At 37.2% G+C, this 26,817-nt stretch overlaps 1 protein-coding gene across 1 annotated transcript; it reads left to right on the top strand.

Annotated features, from left to right (window-relative positions):
- Positions 1 to 290: 290 nt before the first annotated feature.
- On the top strand, positions 291 to 24,408 carry LOC755047 (D-beta-hydroxybutyrate dehydrogenase, mitochondrial). Its single transcript, XM_001188132.4, has 5 exons — positions 291 to 1,080; positions 20,858 to 21,070; positions 21,930 to 22,112; positions 23,061 to 23,198; positions 23,937 to 24,408. Exons 1-5 carry the CDS (start codon positions 816 to 818, stop codon positions 24,392 to 24,394), a joined length of 1,257 nt encoding a protein of 418 aa, XP_001188132.3. The 5' UTR covers positions 291 to 815; the 3' UTR covers positions 24,395 to 24,408.
- The last annotated feature ends 2,409 nt before the right edge of the window (positions 24,409 to 26,817 follow it).

Below are 26,817 nucleotides of genomic sequence, written 5' to 3'. Positions count from 1 at the left end.
ATTCACGTTTTACGTATAATGGATATTCCTACACCAGTGTATCGGTATTAGCGGGATATCAACTTACATAATTATTTGTGTCCGAGTCAAAAACAAATGCAATCAAATTACAATTTGAAACGGGTATGCGTTATTAGACTAATATATCTATTCTCCTTTCATACGTCTCGCCGACACTGGACTGGTCTATTCATTAACATGGCCATAACCTTGCACGCTGTGAATAGACTTGTGTAAACTGTCTTCTCCTCGTCGAGTATACTATACATGCGACGTTCACAGTCGTTTCATCCCGTACGAAAACGGTGGGCGACGCTCGATCCCGCGCGCCGCGAGAAATCATAAAACCGAAGATTGATTAAGAAAATTTGGAACAGTGGAACAGTATGGTTAGATTGCCCCCAAGCGGTTTTCTACAACGCATAATGAAACACGGGGTTTTCATGGTACACGACGCACAACGGTAATATTTCAAGCAGAGGATATATGATTATTATTCCATATTCGCTTTCCGTTGTCGTGTTCGAGTACAGTGCGAAAACCCGCACCAGGAGAGCGAAAGATTTATCGTTCACGACTTTGTACATTGACCAGTGATCAATGTTTTCGTGTGGGTTGAGGGTGCATACTTAGGAACCCTCCTGGCTGAGTACTTATACCAGTACATTCTTTTTGTGAAGCGAACTGGAATATAACCTCGGAATATATAGTTCACTGGTGGAATATATCCCATTTCGGAGGCACCCCTTTGTTGGCTATGAGCAAATAAAGGTCTACACGCTTGTTTCCGTATTGCAACTCCACGTATACCTACAATGATTCCACTGAAACTGCTCTGCTACTCCGCAATAACGCTATGCTTCAACGGGGCCGTGCTACGCCGCTACCTCCGGGAGGAGTTACGTCTAGCGTTCCCTTATACTTTCCTGGTGCTTTTGCCTACGATCGCTCAGCCATTTTGCCAGTTATTTCTGGGAGGATTTTGCGGAGTGACGGTCTTTGCAGTCGCTTGTTATTATCTGTTCAGGAATTTACCCCAGAAATGCCTGAATCCGAGAGGGAAAGCCGTGTTTGTGACAGGTAAGAAATATTGGACAATGCATATACAGTGACAGTACAAAAAAGAGTATCCCAGAAAAATATGTATTGCATGTATGCAAAGGGCATAAGCAGTATCGGTACTCTAGTATTAGTGAAATCTAAATTCATGTATGATTCAGCATGAACCTGAAATGTATTATCCAAAAATAAACACATAACAATAGCTACATATATTTATAGGGCCTATGTAATAACATTACCATTTTTTTTACCATTTGTATAAAACTGCTCTTTTGTTTGTAACTACTCTTATTGTCAGCTCTTGAATTTGTATTTTTCATCCTTTAATATGCAGGACCATTATATAAAACAGCCTGCAAGCTGATCAATGTTATCCTGTTAAAAGATGTTTTGATAAATAAATAACAAAATAAATTAACCAATAAAAGGAACCATAAAATAGCATGAATGCTATTCGAGTCTGGTACATTTAGTACCACTACCAGACTCGTATATTATATATCCTTGCTTCATTATTTTATACAATCTGTTGCTAGTATCTGTAATAATTATCTCTAGTAGATCATGATCATCTGATCAATCTGATCCTACAGACATAATTATAGGATATATAAAAAAAACTATATAAGCTGAATATTATCTTGACACTATTGAAGAGAGGTATATGGCATTATGCATAATATTTAAATTTGATATATTTTTCCTACAGACCTCTTCCTTTTTTATAATTTTTTATTAGAATGATATAATAATTATAATATTGTTACTCAAAGACATTGTAGTAAATAATGATTGGTGATTTATTTTGTTTGTCAAAATTGATCTGTCAGCTCTTCATCTTTTTTCTGTCCCTTCCACTCTCCCTGAGACGTGTTCATGACGAAAACAAAATCCATTATGATATCATATGTCAATTTTCACAGATCAGTTTTATATGAGCCATCTCCTCTTTCGAAATGTTTATGACGCTCACTGAAACATTATATGTTGTCAATGGAAAGATAATTGTCAATATTTCTGCATAGCAATGGACTACAACAGTGAAATACTTGACTATTAGTTCTCCTTGACGCGTTCCTATATCGAAATTTTTTTTCAAGGAGAGTATGCAGGATTTCTAACCCACATTTTGACTCCTATATTTTACCATTACCAGTTTTCTGCTTTTTGTAATTATTTCATTGTAATAATATCTCTGCAATCTGCATGTCATCTATTATATCAGACCATGCAAACCGATGTTAGGTTAACTTCGAATGGTGGGCATCTTGGGAGGCATTTTAAATTTGACGAATTTCAATCGAGCTTGAGATCTTTAATTAATTACCAGGTTCGAGCCGAAATTTCAACATTTGGTTATAGATTTCCCCATATAAAAAAAAAAATGGATATGCCTACTACGCATACATTGAAGGACCTCCATGCATGTAGGCCCCCATTGTACAGATTTAGATGTTCAGTCATTTGTGCATAGCATATTGATTTATTCCTTTTAGCTTAGGTGAGACCCCCTGGCTTAGTCTGAGTTCATCGCTCTGATGTATTATGAGAGAAAGAGAGAGACAGAGAGAGAGAGAGAGAGAGAGAGAAAGAGGGGGGGGGGGTGAAAGGCAGGGGATATGTATTCTACCTGTAGGCACATACTCTAATTTGACATTATACACGATTCATAAGGCATTGAGCTGAGCCTAGGTCTACCTTTTCACGGACTGTGTTATGAGTAGATATAGTACAGTGCATGTAGAGTGCAGCACTAGACCCCGCAGTCTGCATTATAGTCTCTTAATTCAGACACTGTTTCACTTTCTACGACTTACAAGGGTCTGCGCTTGCAGACTATGGGTGATGCATGACAAACAAGGTACTGTTCAACGATTTTGGTTAGCGATTGTGACGTAAAGTGACAGTAGTGTCTCCTACTGAGAAAGGGAAACCCCCTTTTATTTGAGGCCAAAGAAAAATCACGTGATCACCATGCAGAGCTGCAACTGTGATGTGCAAAACAATTTTGTTCAAAATAGTTCACTTATTTTTTGTAATTGAACGTCTTAGGGCAATTTTTTAATCATAGTTTCCTTTCTAGTTTAATGTAAATTTTGGAATCATTGGATTTGATCTGGTCTATCTCTGACACGGGTTCAGACGCATCTCTCGGATGTTATTAGTTATTTGTGCTGCAAGACAAAGTTTATGCTCCAAAGTTATGGTTTTTAGTTTATATACACCTTTGCATAATAGTAGTGCTAATTAAGTTCCATAGGTTCGAGAAGATTAAAGCTTTCTAGATATTTTTGTGCATAATTTACAAAATAGATATATAGTCAAGCCGATGAGGACTTCACAGAACCATGCTACCCAGAGTTAAATACAAAACACTTATGCTGAAGAGGGAAGAACAAAGCACGCTATAATAATTTCCACCTTTCAGCATTATAATCTGCGTTACTTATTTTTAGGCATTCCTAAGCATTATGCCTATTATGACTCATGAGTTTAAGATTTAACATGTTGGTCTACCCAAAAGCAATCGATATTAAAGGTACTATGTCCCTTTTGCAGCCAATCTCAAATTATGTAGAACTTGGCAGGAATTATGAATATGTCATGTATGTCCTATCTGTGAAATTTAAACGTTGACTGACTGGCTTTTTTCTTCTTTGGTAATAACATACATAAAATGAGCTGTGAATGAGCATTTGTCTACATCAATAACCTACTTCTTGTGATGGCCAAAATTAAACTGGTTGAATCTTTGCGAAGCATAAAACGTATGACCATTCGGTACAATGGTCTGAAAATCAAAGACTATTACTTATTGGTTCTATAGCTCCTAAGTCGATTTGACAACTAATAGTCGTTATTTTCCCACTTTTCAAGCCCCACCTTTTGAGGGAAGTTTTAAATTAGTATTGTCTTTCAAATGCCGTTGGAATTTAACCTTTTCATTTTTTGGCCTGCAAATGGGACATAGTACCTTTAACCCATATGAGTATCAAATAATGACCGCAAAACAAGGAGAGGGGGGGGGGGGGGGGTTATAGGGGACCTAACAAATCACAGCGTAATACAAGCCGCTATTCTATTCTTCTGTGTGATGGTATGAAACATGATAGCAGTTTTCCGTACACGTTGCTAATTCTACTTTATTACTATGAATTTCTGCGGGTTGTTAAATAATAATAATAGTACCTGTGTACTGTGTACCACAGTACCAGTACATTATCCAGAAATTAGATGCCAGTGTAATGGTATGAATTTTGGTAAACGATTTTTAGCCTGTGAAGTGAAGTGTGGACTGGAGTTGAATCGAACAGAGACACGCGGCCTCAATCAGAATAATGGTAAAACAAGAAACGGGTTCGTGGAAAAATAGAAAAGAAGAATAATTGAACTCTTTTTGGGTATAATTATACACTAGCATGGTTGCACACTGACAACACTGATGCTTCTGCTAACCCTCCATGTCTTTGTATACAGAAGAAACATTGCTATTCCATTCCTTGAATAATAATGACAGGGTAGAAGTGATTTAAAGACATAGTAGTGGGTTTCATGGGGGATCTGACACCATTCTCGTGTTTACCCAATAACGTGTTATCAGTCACCAAGAGTGGACTTCACTTTTACGACAGACAGGTCATGTGTAGTAAGTGCATTGTGACCTATAGCATACCGCCTTATGGAAGTTTCATCATACATAATCAGCTTTCGCTTATTTTCTTAACGGACACAGATACTTCAAAACAAAATAAATTCCAATATTAAAAAAGAGTGATTTAAATGTAATATATACATTTATACAATTTGACTTTTTAAGTTTTTGGGTCATTTGATTATATTTCTGCATTTAAAAAAAAAACACGCAACCTCAATACATATTATGCAGGCTAGAGTATTTTATGATGGGACTACGGGTTCGCTGCTTCAGAGACCTTTGCACTCACAAAGACATTAATTGGTAATTCAATAAACTTGAGTGTCCGCGAATTATGATACAAATCACATGGCCACTAACTACTACAAATTATAAGGCGTTCGGTGAGATATTTCTGTGTAACAGATATGAAGCAATGTTTCGTTTGGACACAATGGGAGATCACTAATTCATTGAGTGATTTTCTTTCATTGATTTCCAATCACGAACTGACGATGGCCTATGGGGCAAACCTTTCCCAGCGCCTCGCATATTTTTCGTAATAGACAAAGATTCTTAAGATTGTCATATAACCTACAATTAAAAAGTATAGCCTAATTACCCTTATTCAAAAGTGACTCAAAACATTACTAGTAATAGGCCTATACATGTAAACAATTGATTAAAAAAATTAATTGTTTCGGAAATTTTTCAACATGTAGTAGAAAGTGATATACATACAAGGTACATTATGTTATGAAAAAAAGTAAAAGTAGATATACGATCCTATAATATAAATATATTAAGTAATCATACTTTTCAAAAAACATATAGTTGACAAATCATTTCAAAATTGAAAAATGCAGGAGACCACCGTCTTAAGCTAAACCTTAAACGTGATAACCCTTTAACAGGCACCCTATTTGCTATCCTCCTCGAAACACTGCAACAAACACTGTCTGTAATGAAATTATCGGCTCAGTATAGTCCATGATATCACCATTATTTATCCTCGGGCTCGTTGGAAGGGCTTATACCCAGCTTTTCTACTCGAGCGCGGGGCATTTAATTACGAGATCAATTTGCCAGTGATTTATGAAGCTGATTTTTTAAAACGATGAGTTTAATCTGATTTTCTGCGTCGGTTAGGGGCCCCTCGCCTGCAATATTTTGAAGATGTATGTTTAGCGAGAATAATAGAGATGGGAGGGAAGCATTATCAAATATGGAACCATATGGGCCAGTGTTCAAGAGATAAATGAAAAATGGTTTGATGGTGGTATACTAATATGGTGAGGTGAACATTGTGATGGGTCTACAACTCTACATACACTGTTCCCATGAAGTTGGAATAGTTATTTAAAAACTTCCTTTCATGAAATGTCACTGACATTAGGATTTATTCTTGGTAGTTGAAGTTATATCTTCTCAGAATTTTATATGATAAAAGGATTGAAGGGTTCGAATCCCAGCAAACACACTTTGACAAGACATTAAACCACTCTCTACCCAGGTGTATTGGTACCCGGGAGGATGCGACAGTCATTGTAGTTCGCTCAACGTTATGATCGTAAAATGGCGCCCGATGAAAATGCTCCCCAGCGAGTGGAGAATGTACGCATTCATTTTGAGCGGACATGCCTGAAGCCGATTACCGGGGTGTATATAATATACATGTATCTGTAAAACGATGAGATACATCATCGATGTATTCAAACGCAATATAAAACTGGACTATTATTATTAGTGATGGTGGCATATGATAAGGTGATTCGGAAAAAAGAGATTAATTAAATGGCCTGTTAGCGTTAGGAATAATCTGGTTTGATATTTCCGTCACATTTTTCATCATATTATATTTTGATAAAAGGCTTTTTGGAAATTGTTTTTAATCTTTGGTCCCCTACAGTATCAGACTATATTATGTTATTAAAGCATAATACGTTCCCAAAATTGAGACAATAAATAAGGGCCTAATGAGTTCCAAAAAATTGTAGCAGGAAATGTATCATCGAAACTTAATTTCGTACAACGGTGATGTAGCACAGAGGTGAATAAATGATTTTGTAAAGGTGGGGGAGGGGGGGGGGGCGCTCGATAATATTCCGCAAAAATATCTAAACATATCTGACAAATGAAATGAATGAATGAATGAATAAATAAACAAATAAATGAATAAAGAAAGAAAGAAAGAAAGAATTAAAAAAGATGCATTTGTAACAAAATATTTATTTGAAACTATAAATACTGTCCACTTTTTTCTCTCTCTGGTTGTACCTTGTCAAGGGCATCTGGTTCGAAAAGGGGTACACTTTACGGTAGTATACTAAACAGGTTGTAAAGAGAATGTGAACATGTGCCGTTTATGCACCCCCTAGTCAGTCTTACTGCATGGACTAGGTAATGTTACGACATATCCTCAAATATCATAAGCACGGACCTGTCATCCGTGGTAAAAGAACGTAGTGTTTTTAATAACATATTACATGTATGTAACTATCTCCTTTGAGGCCTCTATTGAATGTATAGTATCGTAGTCGTTCTGTACAATGTGATGTGATATGCTGTTTTATATCAGATGATATTGTAATATAAATCATAAACAAACAAACAAAAGTTTCATTTTCACGTTTACACAAAAAGATACGATACAGTTCATCTGCATGTATATTTGTACATTTAAGTCTATGCAGTATGCATCATGACGAAGACCTAATGTATGCGGTGTGTGCAAACTGTTTGTGTAATAAATTATTTGATCGAACACTTCCTTATCGTGTAGTACATTAGTTATCCCTATCTTATATTTATCTTAGATTGCAGTTCGAGGAAGTGATTATTTATGAGCCAAACAACCAAGCATGATATAGCCCCTGGGCAGAACTGGGTTCACCATACTCAAAAGGGTATGCATGGGACAAGCATGTAGCTCGTATTTTGTAAGCATAAACCCTAAGCAGAGGGTCTGAATCTAGAGACTATGGATACTGCGCTGTATCCATAGAGCATGTATTGTAAATATGACACAACCAGAGACTGGCATAGTTATAGACTAGGCTCGAAGCTTTTTGAAATTCTGTTAAGTGTCAAATGGGGTCTGTGGCTGCAGACTATAGATAATAATAATAATAATATTTAGCTTTTATATAGCGCTTAACACAAATGTCTCTAAGCGCTTTACAAATATACATATACTATTACAGAAGAAAAAACGAAACCGAAAACTATTGATGTTTTATCACAAGTTAATTACAATTATAATTAATAAATGACACATATTTGTAAAGCTTATATCCTCTTCTTTCATGATTGTGATGCAACTCATCATATTATGATGCATATTTCACGCATGACTGATTAAGAACAATTTGAAGAAAGGGTACCAAAAAGTCATTTGGCGAACGATATCTGAATTTCAAAGAGAAAATCACATTTCTAGAAAGTTTGTCTTTTGCCCTTTCATATGACACCTCAATCAGGAAAAATGAGTCGGGCATAACAAATTTCTGTGTGTTCAAAGCAATGCTTGCATTTCCATATTTTTTTTTTATTAAACGCATATTTATTAAACTCATATTTTGGTATAGGAAAGGGTTAGTGGTAGTGAACAAAATATACGGGAGCGGTGACCTATTTAGCTCTGGGAAGCTCCCGAAGAGCTCTGGTAAATAAACAATGACACATTTCAATATATCGCTTTGAGAATATCTCACTTATTCAAAACCAAATCCTATAAGAGCTCCCTCGAGCAGAAAAGTAGTGGAAGGGTTGGGATTTAGGAAATCTTTAGCATTAGGGAACCAATCAATAACCAAGTGGTTGGAGAACGTATAGGGTTAGGTTTAGGAGTAGTGTTTTGTCAAGGCTTTAAGTTAAGAATTCGGGTAGTGTAGGAAATTGACCGGTAAACATATTCAAGTTTATGTTTCTTTCCTGGGGACATAGTACATACTGACGAGTTATTCTAGTCCGCATACATTACTTGTTGCTATGTCGGGTACGCTTTTCAGATTGTTAATAGCAGGCTTTGTTTAAAGACCGTCAATACTACTGGGCCAGAAGGAATTAGACCACACAGCGAGGTCACTGGCAGGTGGCTATCTCATTAACTCAGCTCTCAACTAACATAAGAAAAAGAGGATCATGGGGGACCAACAGGCACCGATTTAGGAAGTTTTCTATATAGAGGGAGCAAGTAGTTACTAGTACGACAGTGGGGCTTTAAAAGGTACGTTAATTGTTTATACTCATTTTAATATTGTAGTAATCCGGTCTCTTTGCCTCGGGTTAGTATTGTTGCTCAATGCTGAAGCATTATTTTGTAGAACCAAAATAGAATGTACCACCACATAGGCCTGTGTAGATCATATGAATGTTCGGTATTCCAGCATTGCAGTGGGTGTCATCGCGACTGCAACACAATATGACGTATCGCATTCTATATCATGTGCTGTGCTAATTACATACGTGCTGGTACAGTCACAGTAGCTAATTTAAGAGGAAGGGGGGGGGGGGGGGGGGGGGGGGAGGGGGTGACAGCCGATCTGTGCCCCAACCTCCCACAAAAAACACCCCAAAAACCCCGTAAACATGGCTTCCGGCATTTTTGAGTAAATTTGAATTTTATAATGTGATTATAATTTCTATTTTTCGAAATTATCCTCGACTTGCAGTGTAAAAGTATCTTACGAACATTCATCAACTAAAGTCTATGAAATCTCATTAAATTGTTTCAAGGGGAGGGGGCTTAATAAAACTGTATACAATAGGCAGAGATATTGTAAGTCGGGTACCTAAAGATTATTATTTGACATGCACTGTTTACTGAGAAAAGATGCCGATGTATATAGAGCTGGGGTAATAATTTCTAAATTTCTTCGGAAGCGTTAAAAGACTTGATATCACAATACAATAACGGAAAATTATAACACCTGCCTTTTCGAAAAAAATAGACGGATCTCCCCTTTAAGCGCAAACATTGTCATTCATGAGTGTAGCCTTTGGAGTGAGTCGTTCTTCAATCTTCAAATTGGCAACATATGAATCATAATTGTGTAAACATGGGTACAGCTGCCGAACAATGCGGTACATCAATGGGTGGTCAGGATTGCCGGAATAAGTCCAAGTGCTATGAACTATTCGCATAATACATGCTCATATATGTTTTTGTTAATATTATATACCGGATCCGGTAACTTTGTCTCAGATTTTGAAACAAAATTCTGGATTTAGCTCATGCTGCAATGATAATTATAAACCTTTAGGTCAGTTAGGAACCCCATGACTTTTACAAGCCGATCGCCTGTCTGATTATCAAGATATTTATGATTGGAATTACAAATTTTGAAAACCGTTTGCCTAACGGTTTTCATAACACTGCAGTCTATTGGAGAAAACGAGTATGGTAAAACCGGTCACTTAATTTTTTTTACTTTTTTGAGGCACTTCTTGACCATTTTGAAGCGCAATTTTTTAGGACTTCAAAATTACACCATATCACATACACTGCTAACAAGTTGGGCCGTGTATCTCAGATTTAACATTGTTAAACGATCCCTGATACTATGTTCCTTTTGCAGCCAACATTAAATTCTGTAGAACTTTGCAGGAATTATGAATATGTCATGTACATGTATGTCCTATCGGTGAAACTTAAACGTTAGCAATGTCCTAATATTCAAATTATGCAAGGAAACCCATTTACTTGCTAGACTTCACTGTCAAACACTATTGCGTGACTGACTGGTCTTTTTCCTCTTTGGTAATAACATACATGTACATAAAATGAGCTGTAAATATTCAATATTCGAGGACTGGCTGTTTCTATACTGGCTCGCGGGAAAGTTACATCCGCTGCCCAGGCGCTCCTCGGGGTGATAGCAGCGGATGCAACTTCCCCTTGAGCGTATAAAAACAGCCAGTCCTCTCGTAGAAGTCGATATCTTTATTATATATATATTTTTTTAAAACTGAAATCAATTCCTAGTGTGTCGTCCCCTTCTACTTCCCCATTTTGGGCCAAGCTCAATTTTTGTTATTGATATTTCCGTTTTACTGAAATGAAAATGAACAAGAATCTGAGGACATCTCGATAGCTAGATAACAAAATAGTCATTAACGAAGTGCAATTCCACCTTGTTTTGAGGCCTTGGAATTCATTTACAAATTAAATGAATTATTAAAACTATTGACCTTGTAGCATTATATGTATACAGGGCTAAATTACATGGATCCTTTCCTTATTTTTGACCAAAAAAGAAAAGAAAAGAAAAGAGAAGACAATTTTACTTGGGTAAAGCTTTGGGTCACTATTTTAAAAGATCAGTGCGCATATCGTAAAGTATAGGCACGGACTATAGTCTCTACACTCTTGGCAGATACATGTACCTTGCTGTGTTCTACCCTAGTTGCAGTGACACATATTTGCACTTTTGAAACTAGTGATGGAGGCTGAGGTCTTTCATATGACAATTGCATAGATTCCATGAGAGAGATAGAGAGAGAGAGAGAGAGAGAGAGAGAGAGAGGAGAGGGTGGGACAGAGAAAAAGATAAAATACACTTTAATAGAACAGAAGATGCTTTGCGTTTACTCTAGGGTTGATTTTAAAAGCTGATTTTTCGATGACAGTTATGAATAAAACAATATATAACAAACAATGGCCTCTTTCACTTTGGAAGTTCTGCTACCTCTTTTTTTCTCTCTCTCTCCTCCTTTTTTTCCGTGTACATCTCAATTTACAGCCTCCTTTCTCTTCTTCCCGTTTTCTCCTTCTTCCCGTCCTTCTTCTCACTTTTCCCCTCCTCTCTTTTCTCCTCCTATTTTCTCTGTCCCCTCCTCCTCCTCCTAATTTTTCTCCCCTCCTCTCCTCTATCGTCTCCTTCTGTCTTTCCATAGTGTCCTCCTAAAGTACCATGTTGCCATGGTGATAGAGGTCACGTCAATCAATTCCAGGTGAGAGGTAGCCTTTTGACAAGGCCTCGTGACTCTGGCTATTTTCCACCCAAATCAGCGGCTGAGATGAATCTAGAGACCCATGGTGAACGCGCGGTCGAGTGGCGGTACGTTCTGGCGTTCACTCGGGTTTTCGCGATTAGTCTCTTTTTAGTCGCTCGGCGTCTATCAGACATGTGGCCTTGCTTAAAGATAAACTCCAGTACTGGTAAAAAAAAAATAATAATTCTCACAGAATCAAACGAAACTTACACTGAATGTTCAAGATTACAAATAAATGACATGAGCCAAACAATTTTGGAAGAAAATGTATACTGGCTGAGTAATGAGCACAGAAAGACAAGGAAATCAAGGTAGTACTAGCCCCGACACCATGTGTGTTGTCCCATATATAGCTTTCTATGTGAGTGCTTGTTACTTTACCAAGACTCGGTCAAATTTATTATGATTTTGATGACTCCAGAACCTTGCAGTGCACACCAATACTTATATGCTACATGATCAACTGTTTCTGATCCTTCCACACCTTTTCTTTCACAATGCAATCGCATTACCAGTACTAAAGTTTATCTTTAAAGGCTTGGTGAGAGGGGGACATCTAGATTGTTTTGCGCCACGAGCAAATGCAGACGATCCCAGCTCATCTCCATATTCATTGTATACATGGTAGTTCTAGTACAGACCATCTCACTCACACCATTACAAACACACTGTATCTTACCTGAATTGCCTGAGAATTTATGTGTTATGTGTGTTATCTGACAATTCTGACTATTGTTCACAAATGATTATAGGCCTATCATTATTTTATTTTAACATTTCGAAAATGATATTGTAAAAACACGTACCCCGTACCCATATTGAAGATGCGAGAGAATTGATTGAATAAGAAGAAATAAATAGATATACTCCTTTTGCTTAAAGGGATCCGGTAACTTTGTCTTAGATCCTATAAAAAAATCCTTGATTTAGCTCATGCTGCCACGATAATTCTAAACCTTTAGGTCAGTCAGGAACCCCATGACTTTTACAAGCCGATCACCTGTCTGATTATCAAGATTTTTTATGATTGAAAATCGAAATTAAATTTTGCGTTTGCCAAACAGTTTTCATAACACTACAGTCTGTTGGACTAAACGAGTATGGTAAAACCGGTCACTCAAAGGTTTTTGCTTTTGGAGGCACTTCTTGATAATTTTGAATCGCAATTTGTTAAGGGCTTCAATAACACCATATCACAGACACTGATAACACGTAGGACCGTGCATCTCAGATTTAACATTGTTAAATGATCCCTTTAAATACCCCACGTCTTATCGTTAATACATAGCCCTAAGACCATGGTGCTATGTGGAATAATTACTGCATTTGTCGTTCGACCTGATGCTCATAGCATGTGCGCATAGTCTTGACCTTTGAAAGGGAAGAGTCGCCGTCACATCCAAGCAACCTCGTTTCTTTTCTCTCGTTGGTCTCCAGTGATTAGAAGGGAGATGTAAATATTGAAAGGCTGATCGTTTGACATTTTCATGCGAGCGCCACGTCTAGAAGACAAACACCGGCGCGTATCTGGTTACGCGAGCCATACGGCGTGGAAGTCATCTATCCCTTGTGATGTCCCTCTGTGTATTTATATTGGTAGTCTGCCATTTTAGGCTTGTTGCGTTCTGCCCTTCTCCCCCTGAACTCTTCCAGTCTGGATTCTCTCTCTGTCTGTCTGTCTGTCTGTCTCTTTCTGTATCTGCTTCTGCCTCTCATCTATCTCATGTTCTATCTATATTCTCTATCCCTCTTTCTCTCTTCCCCTCTCTCTTCTCTATCTCTTTTCTCTGTCTCCTCCCTGTCCCTGTCTCTCTTTCTCCCTCCCTCTCTCACTTTCCTCCCACTTTCCCCTCTCTTCCCTCACTCTTCTCTCTCCTTTCTATACCCCTTCTCTCCCCTTCTCTCACTCTCCTCTCCTATACCCCATCTCCCCCGTGTTTCTATCTGTTTCTCTCTGTTTTTTCTTCCTCTCTCTCCACCATGGACATAATTCAATGAAGCAACATGATAGAATCAGCAGTAGACTCGAGGGGGGGGGGGGGGGGGGGGACCAGCTGGTCCATTAACCCAATATCGCAATTAGTTTTCAGTGCACTGAAGGAAGCGCGCCCCTTATTGCTTTTCATGCTCCTTTTTAGCTCTCCGACAAAATGGGAAGGCACCCGATGAATTTTCTTTTGCTCATTTTTTTCTTCTTCTATATTGCATGTGATTCATCCACCCACCCCAATGTAGAGGTCAATTGCTGTTTGGTCTACATCCAGTTCGTCTAATAACCTTTGATTATCATTATATTGATCAAGTGATTATGAGACCATATAGATAGTCGACAAGATGGGCATTAGACGAACTGGGAATTAGACCGACTAAAAATAAGACTAAATGAGCAAAATACCAAATGGGTAGTAGACTCATTGAAGATAAGACCAAAATGGAAATTAGTCCAAGTGATATTATTAGTCGAAATGATTATTAGACCATGTGGATAGAAGACGGGATGGGCGTAGACGATAATGGGAATAGACCGATTGGGTAGGAGACGAACTGGTTGTACATGTAGACCAAACGGAAATATAACCATGTGTATAAGCCAATATCTTGTTTCGGAAATTCTCTAGATTTCTTTATTCCTCGAATATTTCCAGTAATTGATTCAATTTCGATATTCGTATGTTATCATTTGTAATGTCAAATGTATAGTGGTGAAGAGAGGCCATGCAAGACGGTCCTAAATCAGCCGAATTAAAGGGAATACTGAAATGAGGCTGCACATTCTTGTGAATTCTGTCTAGGCCCATTTCCTCCCTCTCCTCGCGATACAGGGCTAGAAGCCTAGAAGTGGATCATTATTTTTGTGAAAAGATCAGGTACTCCGTAAGTGCCATTAAGACACCAGGGGGTGTTTCACAAAGATCTTAAGTCGGACTGAACTCTAAGTTGAACTTTAAAATTATGGAGAGCCATTTGTAGCCTTAAAATGAAATATATTCAAAAGAGAAAATTCAACTATTTTAGATTTTGTATAAATTCCACATCAAGAACATGAAATATTTCATGATAATGGAAAATATGAATAATTTGAATCAACATTTTATACCTTTTAAAATAACTTTAACAAAATATTTTCAAGGATGTTAATGGCTTTCCATAATTGTTAAGTCCATCTTAGAGATATGTTCAACTTAGGATCTTTGTGAAACACCCCCCAGGTGATTCAAAACTTCGACTTGCATGTGTCCGATGCACTAAGGGATTTGTGAGCAATCAAGACTATGTGATCTCATACTTTATGCCTCTACTGTAAGGAAGAAGGAGGTTATATGAATGCACGTGTGACAAATGTCGAGTATGGCAGTCCAATCTTTGTTCCATTAGTCCATCAAAGCCGATAATGGGCAAACATTTTAACTTTTTATAATTATGTTGACGAGTAAATGATTTTATTCCTGTTTGCGTTCAATGCGACACAGGATATTTAGAAGCGTCCGTGGTTGATCGTAATTTATTCACTTCCCATCCCCACCCCAGTTCTCACCATCGCCCTCTCCCCCCCCCTCTCTCTCTCTCTCTCTCTCTCTCTCCTTTTCTCTCTCTTTAACTCTCTCTCTCTCCATACTTTTCTTCTCTATATTTAGTGTATACTCCATCACCAACTCCCTATCACCCCTTGATTGTTTTTTCTGACCGTAATCCCTCTATCTTTTAAAAATCTCCTCTTCGAACCTTCTGTCGTTTACGAGGTCCAATTCATTAGTCTTCTTTATTTATTCGAGCTCCATGCATGCCCATCTCGCCTTTGCCCGATCTAAATCTTGTATTTTATCTGGTTCAACTTTCACTATTTATGTTTGTATATAATACATGTATACTCCTTGCTACACGCCGGGCTGCTGAGAGAGAAGGACTATTTTTTTTTTCACATCGATGAAATATAAGATTTTTTAATCGATCTTTTATGTATTCATTTTTTAATATGTTATGACTACTAATTGAAAAATGACTCGGTAGACTACAGATACGATTGAGTAGAGAAGCATTTCGTTCGTTTTTATTACAGTTTCTTTGAGACTTTTATGGAGGTAAAACATACCTATACGATGACATTTCTTTCGATTTATACCAGAATGGCACTGCATGTAATACTATCCATGTAAGACATACACACTCTTTAGTTTCACATAGATGGGCAATGCTGGGAATGGGGTGTGTAAGAGAGAGAGAGAGAGAGAGAGAGAGAGAGAGAGAGAGAGAGAGATGGAGTAACTGTACAAAACGGAGAAATATATCAAAGATATAGATGAATAGGCAGAGAGGTAAATAGACTGAGACATAGATAGAGAGAGAGAGAGAGAAGGGGGGGAGATAGATAGACAGATAGATAGATAGAGAGACAGAGTGATATATAATGGATATATATAATTTTATAGAGGGAGAGAGCAAGAAAGAGAAGGGGAGAGCGAGATAGAGAAGGGGAAGGGAGGGGGGGGGGGGGAGCGATACCGAGAGCGGGATTGAGAGATGATTTTACTCCAAAACAAAGGTAGAGAGGGACACACAAAGGCAAAGGCAGAGAAAGAGATTGGAGAGACGGTGAGGGGCGGGGGGGGGGGGGGGGAATAAGACGATTAATTTGCCCTAGTAATTCTTGTGCTGTCACATGTCAATTAATTGATCTGATGTTGACACGCACATGCTACAGCTAAGTCTCTTAATCACCATTTCCCAATTACAAAAATGCAATTAGAGAAACATACTCACAACAAACGGATGCTTATCAACAGGGGGGAGGGGAGGTATGTGGGGTTACATCATACATGTTAATACTCTATAAGCAGTATTCCTACTTGTGGCATATTCAGTTTGCAGGCGAAGTCCTCCGTACAAAAATAATTAAGTCTAAATGAAAATGAGTATATTACCATTGAATGTTGAATATGAATTTCGGCCTGTTCATTTTTTTTCCCTGGTCAACACAATCATTCTTAGATAATTGGGATGCAAAATAATACATGAGATAAGTAAATAAATGAATAGATAAATAGATAAATAGATTAAAAAAGAATAGATGAATGAATGGATTCATGAATAGATTAATGGGTTTAATAATGAAATATTTGAATGAATGCTTTACGCGATAACATTTAATGAAGCAGTGAATAAAAAAACTAATAACATCACACACACACACACACACACCACATGCACAAAACAAGCATTGCACACTGTCACACACAATAAAAAAAAAAAAAAAATACAAGCACAGACATATACACACAACTATTGCATTAATTATACATCTGTATGCACCAGAATAAAAATGCTAACCTTTACATGTAGACAGGAATCGCCTTGAGCGAATACATTCGTAACACATGTTACCCTCTGTAATTGAGGCGAGAATGTAGGTCTTGCATTTATAATACTTGCATACATGGCGGAAGGATGAGCTAGAGAAAAATATACCTGGGAGGGGGGGGGGAAGGCTGAAACAGGCGTTGAATACAGAATAACCAATAAGTGGTAGACCATTCAGGGGCGGGTGGGGCACCTCGGCCAAAAAACAAGGAAAAAAAAAATCAACACCAACAACAAAAACAGACAACGACAAAAACAACAAACAAACAGTGCAATTATAAATAACTGGGCAGTTTGGTCAAAAATTCATCGGGGTATAGTCCCATATACCAATTTTTGTGTAATAATTGTTGATTGGACGTGATATTTATCAGGATTGAGTCGTGTTATCCTTTAACTTTGATCATGCCAATACTACACGGTATACATTTATTTCTTATGTAAGCCCCCTGTGCACAGTTCCTTCTATAGAGTTTCTTTCGCAATGTAATTCCATGACTAGTGCCCAACTTCATCTGGGATATCTGATTTCCAATAACGTATAAATGGTTTTCAATGATGTAATGTAAGCCGCCCATTCAGAAGGTTCAAGTGGGCTCTCTCGATGGGAAAGTAGGCAGCTCTCCGTAGTATGAGGGTACATACCCGTGTCAATCATGGTGCCAAACAGTGTCTGCACTTTGAGACTAGGCTGACGGCATACTGTATAGGCTCTGTACCTTATCAGCCCCTGTCACAGCCATAGACTGACAGAGGTAGGCTCTGCTCAAGGCTTGAGGAATTGTGTTAAAGAGTCAAGTAAAAGTCTGTACCTTCAGACTAAGCTCCCCGTGCGTACCATTAATGTTTATCACCAAATACACGGTGTCACAAAAAAGAATATACATAGAACTTAGTTATTCCTGGCTCACTTTCCTGATTAAGGTGTCATATGAAAGGGCAGAACATGAACTTTCTAGAAATGTGATTTTCTCTTTGAAATTCATATACCGCCCGCCAAATGACTTTTTGTTTTTCTTTCTTCAAATTGTTTTTAATCACTCATGCGTGAAATATGCATCATTAGTGTTGCTTCAAATGAAAGAGGAGGATCTAAGCTTTACAAATATGTGTAATTTATTAATTATAATTGTGATTAAGTTATGATAAAATATCTATAATTTTCGATTTCATTTTTTCTGGGACGCTCTGTATATATAGATAGATTGAGGAATTGAATCCAGTTTGATACATCAAGAAAAATACAAAAGAAAAAAAAAAAAAAAAAATTTACTTTGACAGAGCGACCCATACAAGCTACTAATTAGATTAATTCCAAGAGCATAGCACATATAAGATGATGAAGAAGAAGGAGGAGGAGAAGGAACAGGAGGTGGAGAAGGAGAAGGAGGAGGAGGAGGAGGAGGAAGAGGAGGAAGAGAAAGAGAAAGAGGAGAAGGAGAAGGAGAAGGAGAAGGAGAAGGAGAAGGAGAAGAAGAAGAAGAAGAAGAAGAAGAAGAAGAAGAAGAAGGAGAAGAAGGAGGAGGAAGGAGAGGAGGAATATAATCAGCGCTTATTACAGAATCCAAGCAGTTCACAAACACTTTGCAGTAGCATTACGAGGAATAATATAATACACCTAGATCGATGGAGAGAGCGAGAAAAAGAGACATCGAGTGAGAGAGGAGAGAGAGAGAGAGAGAGAGACAGACAAACAGAGACAGAGACAGAGCTGTATATAAAATACATTGTCTAGAAGGTGGAGGAAAATGCAACACGGAAAAGAAACGAAAAGAGAGAGAGGGAGACACACACTTTTTTTATGAGAAAACAAACAAGGAACGGAAATAGAATCGCATAAAGAGAAAAAACTTTAAAAATAGAGAGAGAGAGAGAGAGAGAGATGTCAAATTGAGTGAATTGTGATATACAAAAATATATATGTGTGTGTGTGTGTGCGTGTGTGCATGTTTACATCAAATTCATCTTTCTCCATTGAAAGTGAACTGACCTGTGTGATTATTAAAGTGATCCTTAGGAATTTATAGATCACTATGAACTATAAACACAATTATGCTTTAAAAATGTATCGATAATACCTCCTTCAACTAGGCCGACAAAATATGTTTGAACTTTCCCCAGTTTGAGAACTGAGCAAAAAATACATTTCAGGAGCATCTGCGTTCTCTTCTTTTTTCTCACCCCCCCCCCCCCCCGACAATCGTTCTGAATGCGTTGACCTTTAAATAGGGGCATATACTTTTATTTTTAGATGAACAGCACTCTTAAATCAGTTTCTATTTTCACTGATGATAATAACAAAATAGCAGACGACCTACAGATGGATGTTATAGCTACTGTTTGGGGATTGAATTTGCTTTTGTTTTAGAGCTATTTTGCTTTGCGCCGACGTGTTTTGTGACGTCAGTCTGTAGTCCGCATCCCCTGTTTGCACAAACTGTCATCTCGTAGAGTACACACCCACCCCTCCAGAAGAAGATTCACGTCATACGTGACGTCATCGGGGTCCTAACTTTCCCCACACTCTCTTGGATTTGGCTATTTATATCCCGGCGTGACGTCATTAATTGGCATCTGAACAATAGCGGCGTCCTTAATTCTTACAGACGTGAGATCGATGTCTCTTGAGTTGGAGGGGATGATCTCCAAGATGTTAAGGTGGGGGTGTAGAAGGCGAATTGGGTTAAGATGAGAAAAAAAAAATAGGGTACACGATAAACAGGTAGTTTGCATGCACCACCATTTTCCTTCAGACATTCGACACAGCTATAGAGAAATCAATAACTATGAATATACAATATTCAGAAAGAAAGTAGTATCAATTCTTCAAAGTTCATAAAAGATTTGTGAAATGTCACGCACGCAATATGATACAAATCATATATTCTGGCCATATAGGCATGGGGAAATCAAGTTTCTGGTGATAAAAAAGGGAAATTAATGGGATTAAACTATATTAAGCAATTAATAAATAGTGAGGACACGACGTCACCAAACTAATAAGCAAATAAGCAATTTGTGTAGTGATTTCCATTGTTCCATAGTTTTACATACTTTTTCAAAAAAATCGTAACTTTCTTATTAGTTATCTGATTTTGCTCATACTTTTTTGATTGGTTTGTCTGATTGTTCTGCTTCTATTCAAAGTAAGTTATTTTTTGGAGTGGGCTTGCCCTTTAATGGATTTTGGTGAAGTGATAAATTAGAGTCTGTGCCAACAGCCTAGTATTAATACGAGAGTGGTGAGCGATTCAAGTCTGAATAAAGACTGGCAAGATTTTCAAAATACCACCCTAAAGGTTCAATAGCCATGCATGTCTATCACCGATTGAAATATACAAACATTGCAATTAATTATATACCCCCTTCACGAGCTGCCGATATAACTTGGAAACACAGAATCGGTTTCCATGCAGTCCGGTAAACAACATCAATATTGATGTTTTCTCTTCTTCTTCTTTTTCTTGTTCTTTTTTCTTCTTCTTCATCACCATCATTCTTTCTTCTTCTTCTTCTTCTTCTTCATCTTTATCTTCACCATCATCTTCTTCTGTATTCTATTTCTTCATCATCATTATCTTCATCTTAACATTATTATTAATAGTATTAGTCGTATAAGTAGTAGTAGTAGTAGTAGTAGAAGTAGTAGGCCTAGTAGTAGTAGTAGTAGTAGTAGTAGTAATATTCTTCAATATAAGTACATACCAGCGTCGGGTGTATTCTCGTGTTATTAGTATTAGTATTATGATCATTATTGTTGTTATTGATGATCAATCGATTAACAATTAATTAGCATTTTTCTAATTGCAGGATGTGAATCTGGATTAGCGCACTCTACGGCAGCTCATCTTGATTCTCTCGGCTTCACGGTCTACGCAGCTTTCCTGACAGAAGACGCTAAAGCAGAGAAGGAGCTAGCAAAGCTATGCTCGGACAGACTGGTGACCCTATATCTGGACCCTAGCGACGATAACAGAGTGACGAGTACTGTCGAAGAATTGAGGGAAAGCCTCAACGGAAATGGTACGTTAGAAAGTAATCCGTGTTAAGAAATCATATCATGTACAGTGACCTTCATTTTAGATGGCTGATAATTCCCTTGGATTAAAATTATATCAGGAATTTTATTGATACATCAACATACTTCCCTTTCGAGTCATTTCAAACACACACATTTGAGACAATTTAAAGGAATTAAAAGCAGTACTGATTCATTAACATCTTGCATTTTTAGAGTCATTTACAACACACAGATTTGACAATATGTGAGGGAAATGCGACAAATTAAAATGTTGATTTTGTGTTTAGTAATTGCTGGATCCAGTGTAACGATCAGTAATAATATTGGTGACACACACAATAAATTTGTGGTCTTGGCTACGTTGATATCTTAATGTAGCTTTCAAGCAATAACATATTTGGAAAGAAATGAGAATTCAGAAAGATTTCCTATAATAAACTAGATCTTCTATAGCGCCGGTATCCGCCGACTTATACACTCGTATTTCATCAAAAATAAATGAGAATATTCTCTTGATTATGTATATGGTGCCTTTTGCTTACACTACCACCAGTCACAGTCACATCAATAGATTTTGTACTCTCGGATGAAATATATGGATAAATTCATATGTCGCACGGGTCCACTAATCAATAGAATATTGCAAACCTTTCAAACTTGTTTATATCTTATGACACGAAGTTGCGATAAGTGTGAATCAAATGAAAAAGTTCATAGTGCACAATTGAAATTAATATTGTACTAAGTTGATTAGAGTGTATTTGAGGTTGATATCCCCTGCAGTCAACCTCTAGGCATTGTACCTTTCGTAAACTTCCGTCATTGTCTAACTTGACTTCTTGTTATATTTACTTTGGACAGATTTATGGGGTTTGGTGAACGGTGTGACCTGCTGCTATTACGCAGAATCAGAAATCATGCCACTGGATTTCTACCGGAAGTTATGGTCGGTCAATGTCGAAGGTCAAATAAGGGTCACCAGAGCGCTTCTTCCGCTACTCAGGAGGTCACGGGGTCGAATCATCAATATTACGGGTATATCAAGTGAGTAAGGTGTAGGTAGCAGTACAATATTATTTTATACAAAATAGGATCAATGTTTACCAATACTTCTTGGCATATATATATTTATATCATGTTAATAAAATAGGCATTATCCTCCCTGGAGTTCCATATATAAGGTGGATGAGGATGTTTGTGTGTATGTGTGCGTGTGTGTGTGGTGTGATGTTGTTGTGTAGAGGGCATCAGTGACATAAACCAAGGTCCATCTGATACCACATGAATTTTTAAAAACAAATAATGTTAGAAATAATGTGCACAAAGTCAAAGAAATTGTAGAATCTACAGACCGTATTGATGAATAAAACTATATACAGTCAAACCTGACTATATAGCGACCGCACAAAAAGTGGTCTCTGTAGACAGGTTCCTTTAGTACATGTTTCAATGAGAAACCATTTTCAAGGGAAACAACAAAATCTTTGTAGACAGGTGGTCTTTGTAGACAGGCGATCACTAAAGCAGGTTTGAATGTATACATATTGAGTTATAGATAAATTAAAGATAAAGGTGAGTTCTGGTAAAAAAAAAGAAAATAAATTCTCACAGAATCAAACGAAACTTACACTGAATGTTCAAGATTACAAATAAATGTCATTTACCAAACAATTTTGGTAAAGGATGTATACTGGCTGAATAATGAGCATATACAGATTAGGAAATCAAGGTTAGTAGCCCCGACACCATTGTGTAGTCCCATGTACATCTTTCTGTGTACAGTGCTTGTTACTTTACCAAGACTGGGCTAAATCTATTATAATTTTGAGGACTCCAGAACTTTGCAGTACACACCAATACTTACATGCTACATGATCAACTTTTTCTGATCCATTCCACACCTTTTCCTTCACAATGCAATCGGATGACCAGAACTCACCGTTATCTTTAAATCGAACGTTGTGCTTTTTTTTCTTTGACTCCCGCTTTCAGACCGGCTTCCTGCACCGGGTTTCTCTGCCTTCTGCGCCTCCAAAGCAGCGCTGCTGATGTACAGTGATGTGCTGCGCTTGGAGATGAAGAAATGGGGCGTCCACGTATCAGTCATAGAGCCGTCCGAGTACAGAGCTGGTAAGTCCACGCACTTTAAAGGGAGTGTATCATGGGAAATACTGGTTAACCCCATCTACGTCTTCTTTTGGACAACTGCAGGTAAACGAATGGACTTGATTAACTGGGTCAGCGCGCTAGCGTTCGCGAAACAGACCGAAATTCTCCTCACGCTTCGGTTTCGCGTATGTTTTACGCACGTGAATGCTGCGGCCACGTCGTCCGAAGTCGTATTATACTCGATTGGCCCCGAGTAGGGCGACGGGAAAGACACAAAGTCTCGTCATGATACACTCCCTTTAAACACCCTGTTTAGTTTGTTTCGGTTGTACGTTGAATTTGTGTTTCTACATACCCGTAATTTAACTTCCATATAGAGAGACTATTAAAACCATTTACAGCAGAGTCTTTACGATTGCACTGACAGTTATTTGTTTTGTAGTAGTTGTTGTCGTTTTAATGGCAAACAGTCAACTTTTAGTATTATTGCTGAATAATCTTGTTTCATTTTTGTTCAAGCAATGTTCCCATTTTTCTGAAGTGATCGATGGATATGAGATAAATAGATAATAATATCACAAACTTTGAACTCGGCACGATGATTGAAAGTCCTTGTTTTGTGCGGTGAAAAGAGAAATGTCCTTTTGATCTTTTTGAAATAATATTCAAAGTGAAAGCAAGACATCGTTCTTGAAGCCCAATCTTTATGATAACGATATTGTAATGACATTTCTATTTTTACTTAATGACTCTGTACAGCTTTCAACAAAGATGGGAGGTTAAAGAAAGCTCTTCATCACATGACGCACGAGCTGAGCCCGTTGGTATCACGTGACTATGGGGATCAGTACTTCGACGCTGCCATGGCAACAGTGGATCGGGAGGATGGGACTGACTTTACTCCCGACCAATCAGCTCCGTGCAAAGCCATCGAGCATGCGCTGTTGGCAAAGAACCCTGATGAACATTACTCGTGCGACAAAACTTCCATTGTGCTCGGCGCCCTAACAAGCCACGCCCCCGCGTTCATCACAGATACCATTGCGAAGTTTCTGGCGGGGACGCAGATCTCAGAGCGTTGCCTAGCGATGACGTCAGAAGATAAAGACTCTGGGAATTCCCGAAAAGCTGCAGATGATTATAAAAATGACAACGTCGAGTCCTCCAAAGATGTAACTAACAATATCAATGCACATAATTATCCTGTAACCACCTGAGAAATCGTTATAAAACAAAAACCATTGAAATCATTATTGTTGATAATCGAAATGGCACATAAACTCCCTTGTAGGACAAGTCCACTCGAAAAACAACTTACTTTCAATAAAAGCAGAAAAATCAGACAAACCAAAAAAAAAAGTTTGAGCAAAATCGGATAACTAATAAGAAAGTTATGATTTTTTGAAAAAGTTTTTTAAAACTATGGAACAATGAGAATCACAACACAAATTGCCAAAATAGTTATCAGTTTGTGACGTCATGTCCTCACTATTTATCAATTGCTCTATATAGTTTAATCTCATTAATTTCCCTTTTTATCTCCCAAAACGTGATTTCCCCATGCCTTTGCCCAGGTTATATGATTTGTATCATATTGCGTGCATGACATTTCACAAAATCTTTTATGAACTTTGAAAAATTTATACTATTTTCTGTTTATTGTATATTCATAATTATTGATTTTTATATAAATAAATTATCAAAATTCACATTTTTCATGATCTAATTGGAAAAAATTACTATATATTAGTGCATCCACACAAAACATATTACTCTTGATCTAACTTGGATGCTGGTGTGAAAAAACAAGATTCTTAAGGAGAAAAAAGGAAATTTATATCATCATAATATAAAGAAAATAATTTGTGGATAGTGAGGACATGACGTCACAGACTCATGAGTGAGTTGCCAATTTGTCTAGTGATTTTCAAAGTTTTTAATGTCATTAAAAATTCATAACTTTCTTATTAGTTATCCGATTTTGCTCAGACTTTTTTTGATTGGTTAATCTGATTTTTCTGCTTCTATTGAAAGTTTATTATTGTTGGAGTGGACTTGGGCTTTAAGGCTTAACGAGGTGTTACTTGGGCGTGACTTCGGGGTCAATCGTGAATATTTCACTAATATGAGATATATGGCATTGTGACTTTGGTGTTAATAAGGGGCTGCAATATAACATATTCAAATGTATGGGGGTTTCTTTCCTGGGGAAGAAGTGACGACTTATTCCATTATCGTGTTATTAAGCCTTTTCGTAAATACTATCTGCGCATGGGCAGATAAAGGTAATTTCTGATAAGATTATAAAACCCACCGACAGGAATACATGCTCTTGTTATGTAATCATTATTCATGTGTGCACAAACGGTACATTCTTAAGATACACGAGGGCAAACAAAAGCTTGTCATTAAGCACATACATGACTTTGGCATTGATTATTCTAAAAGACACATAGTGGGACTTCTCCATGAGTGAAAGATCTGTGGATATTTGGGGTCATTTGACCTATGTGCTAACTGCGAAATGGTCTATACTCGGCATATAAACGGTATTCACGAAGATCATCTATTTCTTTGGCAGTGACTATTCTATAAAGTCAGAAATTCTGATTTCTCGATGGATCTGTAGATATTTTGGGGTCATTTGTGCTCTGTGCTTTCTCCGAATCCAATTCCTCTGATATTCTGCAGAAAAAAGGACGTAGGCCTACCTTGATATAATCATAAGCCCCTCATCAACTTTTCAAAAAAGTTTCTCAAAGAATATAGAAATTATCAGAAATGATTTGCTTGATAGACTATCATTAATGAATAACCCTTGACAACTCTTTCCTTGGTTTTAAAATAACTCTTGAAATTATGTTTCACCTTGCTTTTTATAGTACTATGTATTATATAATTTGCGTATATACATATTTTAATATCATATTATCCTGTAATACTGCAAGAAGATGATGGATAATGTGCCAATCATCATTTCAATAAAATTCTACTGAAACAAAATAGTGAATAAACCTTATAGTACCATGTAGAATATTTATTCAGCTTCCAAAGGCAAAAATTCAATTTCTTTGTTTTAATTTAGCAAATAATATATTCATGTATTTTGCAGAAAATTATGTATCATCTTGAAGATGATGCATATTTTAGTGAAACTATATCTTTTCGGGACACATGTATTGAGTTTGATTACACATTATTTATGACACTTTCGAGTTAGTTGATAAATTGAATTTATGACTGATTTTATACTACATCTTTTGCCTTGATTTATGTTTTTAAGGTTAATTAAATTGCCATTTGAGTTTTTAAATTAGTTTATTCTACTATTTACTTTTTAAAATTAAATATACTATATTTTCTTTGTTATGAATGGCCGATGAAAGGGAATTTCTTTCTGCAAACTTTCTGCAATTTGGTGCGTATTTTAAATTACTCTTTTTAAAAGCTGTTGTAGACATAAGAATATTGATTACTGAATCAATTTTAGGTCTTCCGGTTGTGATTTCTAAAGAGAAATCAAGAGATTTCATGATTATCACGTGTTATCAGAATGTAGTCATATAGCAATACTTGTAGAAAAGGCTGATGATACTTCATGTACAGTGTAACACATAAGTTGTTGTCATGGTAATGTATA

This window comes from Strongylocentrotus purpuratus, unplaced genomic scaffold (assembly GCF_000002235.5).
Source record: "Strongylocentrotus purpuratus isolate Spur 01 unplaced genomic scaffold, Spur_5.0 spur5_scaffold_18, whole genome shotgun sequence".
Classification (NCBI taxonomy): Eukaryota; Metazoa; Echinodermata; class Echinoidea; order Camarodonta; family Strongylocentrotidae; genus Strongylocentrotus; species Strongylocentrotus purpuratus.
This window is presented reverse-complemented; position numbering and strand designations above follow the sequence as displayed.

Bases quoted from the DNA above. Each gene is read 5' to 3' on its own strand.
- LOC755047 (XM_001188132.4), top strand. From the start codon at position 816: ATGATTCCACTGAAACTGCTCTGCTACTCCGCAATAACGCTATGCTTC. The intron at 21,071-21,929 runs GTACGTTAGAAA...TACTTTGGACAG, and splicing joins GGAAAGCCTCAACGGAAATG to ATTTATGGGGTTTGGTGAAC. The intron at 22,113-23,060 runs GTGAGTAAGGTG...TCCCGCTTTCAG, and splicing joins CAATATTACGGGTATATCAA to ACCGGCTTCCTGCACCGGGT.